At 37.3% G+C, this 14,214-nt stretch overlaps 1 protein-coding gene across 1 annotated transcript; it reads left to right on the top strand.

Annotated features, from left to right (window-relative positions):
- Positions 1–57: 57 nt before the first annotated feature.
- LOC137293823 (aarF domain-containing protein kinase 1-like) lies at positions 58–10,289 on the top strand. The gene is made up of 9 exons (XM_067824581.1): positions 58–530; positions 5,382–5,465; positions 5,811–6,014; positions 6,387–6,545; positions 6,949–7,107; positions 7,583–7,699; positions 8,233–8,376; positions 8,782–8,979; positions 9,367–10,289. The coding sequence occupies exons 1-9, from the start codon at positions 390–392 to the stop codon at positions 9,718–9,720; spliced, it is 1,560 nt and encodes a 519-aa protein (XP_067680682.1). The 5' UTR covers positions 58–389; the 3' UTR covers positions 9,721–10,289.
- The last annotated feature ends 3,925 nt before the right edge of the window (positions 10,290–14,214 follow it).

Here is a 14,214-nt window from a genome sequence, read left to right as displayed (position 1 = left end):
GCAATGATTTCAAGATACCATATTGAGACAAAACCTAGTCTAGTGGACGACCGATTCCTGTGCACCTGTTTCCGGTCCTCGTCCGGGTATACGACTTACTCAGTAGGTGAAAATTCTGGACATGGAAGTTTAACCTGTAACAGCACTGATGTTAGAACGAACAGGACATTGCATTGACACGATAAATCGAATTTGTTCCGAGATTCCAACTGCTGATTCGATAAATACATTTTTATTCAAGAGAACTGTATTCATCTTTACCTGAAAGCGCAACACGATTCAATAGATCTAGCAGACGACGAACAGCAGTCTTATGAAACCCGACTTTGTAACGTCACCAACCTGAGCTTGATTTGCATGCAGTTCACCCACATGTAGAAGGCCTAGTGATGGCAGGACAAAGAGTAAGGTCCTTCATCAAGTATGGCCTTGTTGGTTCAGCAGTTGTTAGTACAGGTGTATTCCTCCAAAAGAATGACTGGGATGTGTCGTCGATCGGCGCCGTCAGGTTTGGCAGAGCAGCATACGCTGTAAGTCAAGATGATATTTTCTCATTTACTATCTAAACCTTAAGTATGTTTTCACACAAGAACACAGTGATATGAAAACCTTGAAAGAGATCATTTTAGCAAACTTGTTAGTGTGGCAGATTGGATCACAGTTTGGTTTATGTATGTGTAGCATATTAATATTCTTACTAATAATCAGGGATAATCTACAGCAGGGATAGGTCCCTCACTTGCTTTCCTTACCATGGGTACTAATGGTTTATACCCGGACTATCGACAACAACGAACAATCCGTCCAAATTACTTGTTGACAGTCTGGGGAAAGGGAGATGATGTTCCACGTGAGGCACTTCATGCCCAGTGTGCTCGCAGTTAACAAACCAATTAAAAACACAGTGTGATATACCCTGCTAAGTAAGGGGGTATATAGCGTTCATTCTGACCGTATATATTTGCATAATATATTTTGATACAGATATATATTATATGGATGTATATTATATAAGTGAATCTCTAGATTCTTGCTGGTGAAGGAAGAAGAGCAAAACATTGCCATCATTTAGTTGGTGAAGGAAATCATCTCCCGCGTCTGTCGTTGTCTGTCACTCATGCTCTAGATTGATGCATGAAGGGTCTGTGGCAGCTTAGGGACGGTCTTATGTCTGTGTCGATACATGCTGGTTCTCAAAGAATCCAAGAGAGGAATATGTTTGAGAAGGGTGTCTGGAGCAGCTGTTGGATTCTTTCCCAAGTTGCTGACTTCTTCATGGTAGATCTGAGGGGTAGGTGTAGTGTTGTCAGTCTGCACGATGATGGAGCTTTGACTTGAATGCATCAACTTCAGTACGAAATCAAATAGCCGGATGGTTGTGACCTTGACCGACCATATTCAGCAGGTTATTTTCTGTAACCAAATACGATGGACAGGTGGCATCCGTACATCTCTAGTATGTTTTCTGAGCTCTGCATCTGTTGACTCTGTACTTGAATCCATTGTGGTAAAGATTCTGACCTCCATTAATGTTGTTGGTGTATCCCGCACTTTAGCATTTGTTATTTTGACATTGATAACAACATTTTCCTGATCTATTGTACATACCCAGATGATACATGCTTTCAACAGGATTTTCAAATCCTGCTACTCCCAATTTCACAATATAATTTACGGGGATTTTTTTTGTTTTGTGGCATGTGAAACTCCAAAATGGTAATCCTTCTACTTGCATAACATAAAGTAATAGTTTGTTTGCAACCTTAATTCTCTTAGAAATTGTTAAAAAGACAAAGTTAATTCATTTCCTCATGGTACGTGCATAAAATAACAGTCTGCTTGCAACCATAATTCTCTTACAAATTGTTAAAAAGATTAACTTGATTCATTTCCTGATGATACGCGCATAACGTAAAATAATAGTCTGTTTGCAACCTTAATTCTCTGATAAATTGTTAAAAAGATTAACTTAATTCATTTCTTCATGATAAGCGCATAACGTAAAATACTAGTCTGTGTGCAACCTTAATTCTCTGACAATTTTTTAAAAAGATTTATCTTAAATAAATTACTCATAATTAACTAAGTCACTAAGTAAATATTCTTTTTCACACCGTCATGGTTTGTTGACCACACTATGTCAACACTCCAGGTTTTTACTCTGTCGATGATAAGCAACATTATAATTTTCATTTGTCAACAAATCGGGCTGACATACTAAGTAGCGTGTGCCTCGTCGTGCTCCACCGCAAACAGTGACTTGGTTCATTCCCAGCACAACTTCAGCTGTATTTAACAGAGCTTCAGTCAGTTTATTTTATCAGTCGGAATTTTACAATGAATGAATAAATGAATTATTGTAAGAATTAAGAGCAAGAATTATGTGTGAATGAAAGAACAATAGAAAGAAAGAAAAAGAATTAAAGAAAGAAGTACATATATGAATGAATGAAAGAATAAATGATACACCACAGCCATCCCTCTCAAAACATGTTAAAGAACGCGAAAGTATCGCTAGAACACATGTGTTAGCATCAGTTGTCCTTTTTGTTTACATTAATAATTGATTCACATATCTTATTGCATGCAGGGAATGGCATACCCCTCAAAAACAAAAAGTTTAAAACTATCACAAAGTGTTGGAAACACCTTTCCAGTTTTGTCAAATAATAAGATCAACAAGAAAGAAAAAGTCATAGAACTATAACCCTCAGGCATCACAAGCATCAATGGCAGATCAGATCATCACATTTTTCACACACATCACATACACCCTAACAATTTTTCTAAAATGATAAAACTATCACTATTACATGCAAACACCTTTCACCTGATGGTATATATCCCTCATAAAAATTAAAGGTGTATGTGAAAGAAGTTTTAGAATAAGAACTAGAAACACTCAAAACACTCAAACAACACAATGTAATTTTTCAATGGCGGATCAGATCAGGTCATTTCACATTTTTAACACACCTCAAATACACCCAAACATTTTGTTTTTAGATTATGAAACTATCACTAGTACTTGCAAACACACTTCACCTGATAGTATATTGCCCTCATAAGAATGAAAAGTTTACGTGAAAGATGTTTTTGAAGCAATATTTAGAAACACTCAAACAACGTTATGTAGTATTTCAGTAGCAAATCAGAACAGATCGGTGATATGTCATATTTTTCACACATCTCAAATACACCCTAACAGTTTTTAAGTCATAAAACTATCACTATTGCTTACAAATATCTTTCAACTAAACGTATGTTTCCCTTCTAAAAATTAAACTAATGTGTGAACAAAGTTTTTATCGACACAATTTAGTCAATTTTCACGGTGAATTGAGAATGGAAGCAAGTGATCTATAACATACCGACTTGAAACTTTACCACAAATCTACTGTCCTAGTACTGACACTAGTCACAATTATTTGATTTAAACTGAAGTGACAAAATGGTTAACTCATTTTCTACATGTAGGTTTTTAGTTGTCACAACACTCAGCTGTTGAAAATAAACCAGGTTCAATCTTAAATACTAAGCTGTCGCCATATTGGCTGCACTGGTCTCGTGATGAGCTGAGGCATATGTTCAGGGTTTTTTTTGAGGAGTTTCCTCTCCTTCTGTATATAGTCTCCCTCTTAATATTGTACACTGCCTGGCCTACTTGCTTTGTTCAAGTAGGCCCTGCTTTTGATATGTGTTTTGTAAATTTTTAAAACCTCTTTCCGGATATTGAATTGCTATTCCTTTTCATGATTTATTCTTATGTTACAAGTGCTAACTGACTGCATTGGTTAGATATAAATCAGTACATTCTTATCTCTTTAGGTATGAAATATTTGTATTTGTAATAATACTAATATTATTTTTTGTCAAGGGAATGTTCATAGTCATATGTTGGCATTCTAGTTTTCACTGTTTATTAGCCCTTTAAAACAAGGATACTTCCAGTTGAGACAGACATGCAAGAATAAATATTTAAAGGTCACATGCAACCAAAAAATCAAACATAATTAAAACACAGTTATCACTTGTGCATGATATATAAAATGCATTGGTGATTGTCAAAAAACAAATAAACAAAATTATAAGCGTATAATCGCAAATGAAAAGTGCAGTACATTGTATTTTGGTCTTGGGTTTACCTCCCTCGAAACGAAGCAGCCGCGATACTGAACCCAGTCAGGGCAGGTGGATGTGCACTGATGTGTAACAACGCCTTGTCATTGGCCATTGGTTCACCAATACGCTTAGGCGACTCTTTGTTTATGGCTTATAAGCCCAATAATTTCAATTGCAAATGGTCAGTAATTGAAGTTGTGCATTGCATATTGTCATCAGCAGACAGGCAGCGAATCATTTGAACTCCGAATTCGCGGGCTTTTTTCTCATCGCAATTTTTTTTTCAACTTTATAGGATGAATTGACATTTTTGATGATTTGTTTCAGTAAGTGCATACCAAAAGGTATCAGGATCTGCAAAGTTGTGTTTTACGTTGCATTTGACCTTTAAAGTTTTATGAGTCAAGAAACTGCATCAGATGTTTTTGTCTGAATTTAACAAACATACCAGTAAAAACAATGCTCGCTAAAGTTTAACACATTGTTTCTTTTTTTATGAATATCATAAAAAGCACCTAGATAATCACTTTTCATTTAAATGCACTTACTGACATTGCATATGGGTACAGCAGCGAAGTGTTATCTGCCATCTGGTTCCTATGGTAACTTCTGGAACTACTCCATTGTGACATCATTCTGACTTTTCATGAAAATATGATTTGAACAACGTTGCAACAATACATTTGTGTGCAATGTTTGTACATGTCAGTAGTCTTGCAATTTGATCATGTTTTACAACCAGTCAGATTAAAGGACACAGTGACTTTTGGTTTATAATGGCTATTCAGTCTGTCATTCCAGGGTGCATGTCCACACACATACTGTGCAACTTGAGTTGACTGAAATAGAAAAAACTGTAATTGGCTTCAAACTAGTGGGTAGAATTGCAAGTATTGTAACATATATTGCCGAAACTGACGAAAAACATATTCTGTCTCAAACACTGCATTATTGCAACATCAACATTCAGGCATACACTAACTGACATGTATATTGTGAACTTTGTTTGTTTAATATGCCTTTTTTTTCATCTTTATGACAAATCACTTATTTTCTATGTAGAGATTAATGTAATGAAGAGTTGAACTTGAAAAAAATACATATTGAACATTAATTGAATTAATAATGAACATTTTCAGATGATTATTCATTATGTACATGATAAGTGATCAATCATATAACTGATTTTAATCAATATTTATCGGCTATTAAACACATTATCACATGTTTATAAACAAGTGTACACATTCTTTTTTCAGGCTTTTAGGGTGGCTGTTGACTACAAGATAACCTACAGAAATCTGCATGAAAATGACCCGGACTACTGTAAAAAAGCATCCATGGTCTGTAAATATGAAACTATTATTTGTTATACCTAAGTTCAGTCAGTAATAAACATGTTATACTGTATTTGTTTTTATAGAGTGTGCTATTCAGCCCTCTCAGAGTGTTTGGCTGGGGTTTAAACACTGCTTTGAAGCATTGCAGCATTGTCACAAGGGGATGGTCCTCACATATTGTTTCCATTTGGAAATCAAACTGGGCCCTTTGGTTTCACCATGTAGCTGCTCCACTGCCTAATTCTTTTTTTCAAATTTGTATTTGTCACAATGTATAGAAACTTGTGGTTGCATTATTACTTTAACTTACAAAGTTTGGCTTCAATCTCTTTGTATTTTTTTCTTCAGGTACATTTGCGGTCAGCTTTACGATTAAGGGAGATGTGTTGTGCTAATGGTGGAGTGTTCATCAAAGTTGGGCAGCATGTCGGTTCTCTAGAGTACCTGTTGCCAAAAGAATATGTTGATACCATGAAGGTTCTCCATGACAGGGCACCCGAGTCAAAACTGCAGGATCTTTACAGAGTCATAGAGCAAGATCTTGGGCAAAAGGTATGATGATGCCATTGCCTGAACTGAAAGGAAAAATGTTGGCATTACTTTTCCTTAGCTAGGTTGAAAAGGCCCCAGTCATTTTCCAGATAGACTGAAACATTAAAGATAGAATTCTTATGATTTTTCATCAAGTTTATATATGTATGATAACAAAGGGTAGTTGAAGTTGATAAGGACCAGACAAGAATGTCTTGATTCTCTAGCACGACTCCTTATGCACATCCTATTTAGGAACAGTTTGAAAGGCATTAGGCAGCATTTAATGCCAAATATTGTTTGTTCAAGTTGTCAGCACCACAATGTCTGATGAGATATGAGTCCTACAATGTCTTGTGGTTCATGTCATGATAGTGTCAACTTATTTTGTAGGTAGATGCTATGTTCACTGCCTTTAGCCCAGATCCATTGGGTGCAGCCTCATTGGCACAAGTACATAAGGCATGTTTGAAGGATGGAACAGTTGTAGCTGTGAAAGTGCAACATCCAACTGTGAAATCTCACTCTTATGTTGACATGAAGACCATGGAGGTTTGTAATCATTCATGATGTAAATTTAGTCATTATAGATCAGAGTTTGAAATGAATAAATTGATGGGGTCAGTAGACTACGTGGTCTCAATGTTGTTTCCTAAGATGCATACATGTCTGATTTTCTTTTGTTATAAATACAATAAAGAAGGTCAGGTGGCTAAGAAAACAACAGCAGCAAATCTCATGGACCCAGGGACCTCCGTTACTTATAAAATTGTCTTTTCAATTTTTCAGCTATTTCTATTATTCACAATTGTATGTACTAACTGTAATTTTTTTGTTTTTTGATTCTGCGTGTTTCCATTAAGTTAGTTGATGTTACATAATTTGTCAAATGCATTCTATTGATGGTAATGATACTACTCATGTTATAGTGTTGAGCTTACATGTCCTTTTGCAGTTTCTACTGAATGCAGTTGCATGGGTATTCCCTAACTTCCAGTATACTTGGTTGTCTGATGAAACAAAGAAAAATCTGCCCCTTGAGCTTGACTTTCTCAATGAAGGAAAAAACTGTGAAAGAGCATCTGAAATGTTCAAGAAACTTGACTTCCTCAAAGTGAGTTATAGAGCATCACTTGGTGGTGATTTAGATTATGTGCTGGAAGAGCCAGCTACAATTAAGAAAGAGCCTTGAATATTGCTATCAGACTTATTCTCATGTGACCAGCTCACCATATACATTGTGTACAGTATAGATGATTAAAGTAAAACATAACTGCGAGGATCTATCTTCAAGCCTTCAGACTTGGTAAGTTATTAGTTAAAAGAGTAAACATGCAGTATCACTATGACACTTGTCTATGGCAAGTGTGATGATGATTACTTTTAAACCAAACTTTGAAGCATATACTTTTTGCAAGGGACAGTGTAATTTGATTGGATTATCATTTGAACTGGACTCATAATGGAATTTTGTGGGTCCAGTTCCAAATCATGATAGATCTGGTGAGAAAAGAAGGACGATAAAAGAGTCTACAATAATCATTGTTGCATTGTTGCCGTGTTAGCTACATATGCATGTTGTGTTGCAGGTGCCCAAAGTGTACTGGAATTTGTCTTCGGAAAGGGTTCTCACAATGGAGTTTTGTGAAGGAGGGAAAGTGGATGACAGGGAATATATGAAACGGCATAACATCTCTGTTAATGAGGTATGACATCTCTGTTAATGAGGTATGGTGAAAAAGTGTTAATTGTTCAATAACTTTATAATTTAATTGGATGATATAGAACAGACATGACATAAACATGGTTTGAGATAATGTCTTGATTACCTCCCTTTCATTAACTTGAACAAGTAGTAACACCTTGATTACAGGCCATCATGACTTTAACTGAAAAGGCCAATGTAAACACATTTCTTGCTTCAGTAAAGAATCAGTAATATTATGTATGGTTTGTTCTTTTTAGAGTACTGTCTTGAGAACACGGCGAAATGAAATTAGATTTATAAGTTGTTCACTTCTTTGAAATAATTCTACCTAGACATTGATGTATATATACAGTAAATGTTTTTTAGCGTAGAAAGCGTACATTCTCTGATTTCTCTATGGAATCTCCATATATTGTATACCTCCATATTTATTATTCATCAGTCTTTTGTATTTCACTGGTAACTGTATTCTGGGTTAGAGTTGTTCTGTAGCTGCCTAATAGGAATAAGCATGGTGATTTGTTTCTTTAGGTGAGTCAGAAGCTTGGGAAGTTGTACAGTGAAATGATATTTGTGCGGGGCTACGTGCACTGTGACCCTCACCCTGGCAACGTGTTTGTACACAAGACAAAGAAAGGAACCAACATCATTCTGTTGGACCATGGTTTGTACCAGGTAACTTCCACTTCCAAATAGTTGGCTGTGGTTTCTACATAGATTATGTGATGTTTATCTGTGTTGTAAGGGTCCAACTATGGATCTTGTAAATCAAAATGTTTTAAGTTTGGGGTTGAACTTGCCCACAGTTATTTGCATGATAGTCAGATTTCAGACAGTCTGTATACAGAATTAAACATAGCATATGCATGTGTTTGTCACCTTGTCTGAAAACATATAACGGATGCAGAAACATCTTTCAGTCTGCCTGAGTTAGATTTACGCAATCCTGTGACGTACAGTAAAACCATCAACTGTTTTTGCAGTGTATATATAGACTGTAAAGACTCCTAATTTGGAGGTGCTTATATAGATGGCTTAGAGAATGGTGTGTGTGATACAGTATCCTGTCTTGTATTGCAGACTTTAAGTGATGACTTCCGAGTGAACTATTCAAAGTTGTGGATGTCACTAATCAGTGCAGACTTGGAAGGCATCAAGAAGTATGCTGATGCCTTGAACTGTGGGGATATGTATGGCTTGTTTGCCTGCATGTTGACAGCTCGGTCATGGAAGGCTGTCTCGTCAGGCATGACTAAGCATGCATTCACAGACCAAGAGGTACAATGCTGTCTGCAGTATTCTTTCACATTGCTTTTTTTGTTGAGTAAACGTGTTTGAAGTTATCATGAGGTCACACATACAATCTACTCACATTGGTCATTAGTTCCAAACCTGTCAGAACAACAAGCTGAACTTTTGGCTCAGACAAAAATGATTAGCTCATCTTCGGCAGAGCTGCCACAAAGTTTACAGTAAAAGGTATTACTCCTATCTGAGTAGTGTGCTGAAAGGGATTGCTACCATTTTAGGTTTTCCACAATTTTGTAACACTCAATGGCTACTGTTAACAATCAATTCCAGACACTCAAATTTATTATGGTTAAGTTAAAATGTAATTGCTTCACTGTGATTCTGTGTTCTGTTATGATTTCTGTTTCTTTGCAGGGAGATGATATCAAGGGTAATGTGGCCAAATACCTCTATGAAATAACAGTAATATTGAACAAAATACCAAGACAAATGTTGCTCATATTAAAGACCAATGATGTCCTTCGTGGTATTGAGTCCTCACTACAAACTCGTGCGAATGCTACCTCATTTATCAACATGTCAAAGTGCTGTGTTCGAGGTCTTGCTCGTCATCATATAAAGACGTGCAAGACATGGACATGTCGTCTGCGAGCAAGAAGTAAAGAACAATGGCAGCTTTTCAGGATTACACTCTATGAGTTTTATTTGTGGTGTGTCAGTTCATCACTTGGACTCTATTTCCTCAGGAAGAAACCCTTATATTCATAGTGATAAAATTGTCAAGGAATATTCTTTACAGTTTGGACTGATTTATGAAATATAACTTATTGTCATTATTCTGTGTCACCCTGTGATATGGGGGTGGACCGGAGTAGAGCGGAGTGGAGTGGATATGTTTGTGGATCTATTGTTTGAATGATATATTTTTCAGATGGTTATGAAACAGAGAGAAAGATGGGATAACTTGAAAAAGAATGTCTGATGCAGATATACGTTTAGGAGCCATGAGAAAATCATGTATACCCTATATTTTTAAGCATCTAATGATCAGTTGTGATCAAGTTGAAATATTGAACTTGTTATCATGTTGATATAGTACTTAATACATGTATCTGAGTCTGGCCCATTAGGAGGTGATAATGTGCAACATTTAGAGGATTTGATCAACGTAGTATATGTAGAAATTCATAGAATTGTCAGTTTGAGCCATCAAGTGTTGTTTTCAATGTACATGACCATGCTGAACATGATTTTATTATTTCAAAACATCTCAGGAAGGTATTTGGAACATTCTGTAACTTACAGGATTCTGAAATAAACAGTGATTTCTGTACTCATTGATTCCTGTAAACTGTTTCATGCATGCATAAAGTTTAATAATCTGTAATATAATTGTTGAATTTGCCATACAGAGAAAGATAAGTTTTTATAAGTGGAGGACTGTGGGCATTAGCGGGTTGCATTGAAAAGTTTTCAGATTTAACATGGCTAGTAAGCTTGATGTGGAAGAAAAGGTTGAAGTGATGGAGATTTTAAGCGTTCACCATGTTGTTGATATGGTACTGTAATGATCAGATTGACAGGAAGATTTGCAGCATGACTTGGCCAACGTTGCTTTTGTCATTACATGCTGTGGAGGGAAGCTTTGATTTCTTTAATCTGTGTGCATTGACTAGAGGTCAAACTATTCGCCTTTTTGCAATTTATTCACTGCCATTTTCCAGTAAGAGCAGGGTAACAAAAAGTCTTGTTGTACAAGAACTTGCTCACTCGATTGACGTAAGAACATGTACAAATCACAGTTATCTACCAACACTCTAGACATAGAGAGAATGTTCTTGTTTGATCAGCCAAGGTTGCTCACTCTCGGAATACTATCAGTCAGAACAAAAAATAACTCTAAACAGTTAATGTTAACAGTAAAGAAGCTTACTGATTCAAAAGCAGCTACCCAGAATACAAGAACAATTGATGAGTGCTGATTTCTTCTTTGGCAAAGTTGACAAAATAGAGTTTGCAGTATCCAGTATGCCAGCAGTGCTATGCAATCCACTTGGTTTTGATTCACCAAATGTGGAAATACATTAAAGAACTTCAACTGCACAGACCCAACGGAGATAGTTACAATTATTAATGCTGCACCGTGCAAATCATGTTCTTTGGATCCTTTTCCGACTCGACTTCTCAAGGGCAGCTTCACTTCTGTAAGTCGAGGCTGCTTCCATGATAAACGCTTGTATCACAATTAGTACTGTTCCCCAGTTGCTTCAAACAGGTTATCATATCGCTATTCGAGAGGCCATCTCTGGGTCCTTTGGTGTTGCAAAACTATCGCACATTATCCAACTTGCCCACTACAGGAAGTAGTGCTGCTCGACATCTCGACGGCATTTGATTCAATAAACCATGCGCTCTTGCTATCCAGATCAGAACATGCCACTGGTATCACTGGTTCAACTCTTGCCTGGTTTAAATCATAACTTGAAAATAGATCAGTAAAGCTAGTATCCCACAGACATGGAGTCCCTCAGGGTTTGGTCTTGGCCCGGTCCTATTCTCCATACACACCACTCCTCTAGGAATATCTTCAGGAAACATCAACTGTAATACCACTGCTGTGCAGATGACAATCAGTTGTATATTGCAGTGAAGCCAGGAGCAGTATGTAAAGCCATTCCAGTTGTGGAACGGTGCAGAAAAGACATTCAAAAGTGGATGACGTCTAACCAGCTAAAGCTTAATAGCAACAAAACAGGATCGTTACTGGCAGCAAACAACAGATTCGCAAACGGGATAATTTTACCATTGACGCGGGAGGACACAGCGAAGCAAGTGAAAAACTTGGGAATCCTTTTTGATCAAAATCTTTCTCTTGAGAGTCATTCCAGAACAGCAGACTACCCATCCATGCCTATGTGACCTCAAGGTTGGATTGTTGTAATACATAGTTGGCGGGATCTGGTTCTGTCTCCCAGCTGCAGAGGATCCAGAACAAGGCAGCTCGCATTGTTACATGGACCAAGCCCCATGAACATATCACCTGTTCTAACAAAAGTTACTTTGGCTTCCAGTCCAGTAAAGGGTGGTGTACAAAGTTCTGTCGCTACCATATGACGCTCTGCATGAAGATAACTCCCTTCTCTACCTAAAGGTTCAGATCCAGATGTATACACCATAACAATATCTCCGATCTCAGAATGTGTATAGTCTCTCGGTTCCCTTAACATCCACTAAACTTGCTGATCGAGCCTTCACCAAAAGTACCCCCTCGTTGTGGAACAACCTACCACCTGAACTTAAAAAGCAAGCTCTCACAAATCCTCCCAGAACTGTCTTAAAACGTGCCTGTGCATATGATCTGTAAATCCTCTACCCTATGCAGCGCCATTGAGCAGCTCAAAGTTGGAAAATAGGCGCCATACAAACTAATAATAGTTATCATTAAATTAATATTTTTATAGATTATAGAATAATTTACAAATGTTTCGTTTTAGTTACTTAAACGATAGTGGTTCTTTTGGACTGAAAATAATTCTAAAGGTGGTCAGTGAGTGTTCCTCTGAAGTGGCAATAACTTTTTATTTAAAAAAAAATATGACAGCTTCTGTTGAATCTGTTCGGTGGTTGGTGTGTTGTTTAACACCGCTCACAGCGATATTCCAGCTATATTACTGGAATCAACAGTATGGCCATCGATCTATACAACTGGGATAGGATTATGTGTGTCAGCCAAGTCAGAGAACCTGACCTCCTGATCCCATTAGTCACTTCTGACGACAGGCATCTGTTGATGAAAAGCTATTCTAATCCTGATCTTCAACCCTGAGAGAGAGAGAGAGAGAGTCGTGTATTCATTCAAGTGATTGGGTGAGTTCCAGCTATATGGCGGCGGTCTTTAAATAATCGAGTCTGGACCAGACAATCCAGTGATCAACAGCATGAGCGTCGATCTGCGCAATTGGGAACCGATGACGTGTCAACCAAGTCAGCGATCCTGACCTCCCGATCCCGTTAGTCACCTCTTACGACAAGCATAGTCGCCTTTTATGGCAAGCATGGGTTGCTGAGTGTCTGTTCTACTTCGGACCTTCACGGGGCCTCCTGAAAACGGACATGAATAATGATTTTCCTGAGAAAGTACTAACGTTACAAATATCCCCAACACAAGCATTCCCACCAACTTTTATAGTGGTAGTAATGGACAATCCCATAAAAATCAGTAAACGGTACCACGTTACATAACTCACATATGTATATTGTAATATTTATTGTCCTTTTAACTATTTCAGTTTTAGACAGATCTACCCAACAAGCAGTATAATTAAACTATAGTTTTAAGGTATCAGTTTTGTCATTCAACCAATGAACATATGGTTTCAACTGAGTTTGAGTGGGTACATCAAATGAACACACACGGGTTTTGTACGTGGTGAAACGTAACTATCATGTCCCCAGAAGACCGCTCTCGGAGTACACAAGTGTGTAGGTATTGATTGACACACACCAATCAATATGTACATGGTTTCTTTGACAATAACAGATCCCCGAGGATGTATTGTGACTATGGTAAAAAGCAACTACTGCTTTGTTCGCAATACATACCTGCGATGGTTTGTCCAGGGCGAGTGAGTATGCCTATGTATCTGATCATCAACCGTTGTGCAGAGTTTTCACTACGTCTTCAGAGTTTAAGAGACATAATTAAAGAAGCAAAAAAATAACTTTATCCAACAAACTGCTATAAATTGCGGGTTTGCCACTAGTTTTCTAAAAACACGTTTCAAACTGGTGCAGCCGTATAAGCTCCTAGGTTCAGTGTACCATGACAACATAACTCGTTATAAAAAATTTTATTTAGTCAGATAGAAAACCAAACACTTTTCGTTGAAGCATGAATGTTTGTTGTGCTTACTAAAGAAGAACTGATCCATAAACTCATGTTAAAATAGTTTCAACGCTCTGAGAGTCTTCTTGAAATGTAGCCGAAATGTAGTTTGAGGTTTCATTAAAGAGAGACACTTAACAAGCGTCTCTGTCAAAATTGCTATTCATGTGTACTACTCAAAAAAGAAACGCACAGCTGAAAATTGCTATCAGTTTATGCACTTAAGGTTCAGTAATATAGGGCAGTCATGAAGAAAACCTGAATAGACAATAACGGTCCAATGCTGCAAGAATCTGTAGGTCACAAATGACAAGTGTTTCAAGGTCAAGGTCGAAGAGCCGTCAGTATCGTGTGTGGCCACCATTAGCATCAATGGT

This window comes from Haliotis asinina, chromosome 8 (assembly GCF_037392515.1).
Source record: "Haliotis asinina isolate JCU_RB_2024 chromosome 8, JCU_Hal_asi_v2, whole genome shotgun sequence".
Taxonomy (NCBI): Eukaryota; Metazoa; Mollusca; class Gastropoda; order Lepetellida; family Haliotidae; genus Haliotis; species Haliotis asinina.
This window is presented reverse-complemented; position numbering and strand designations above follow the sequence as displayed.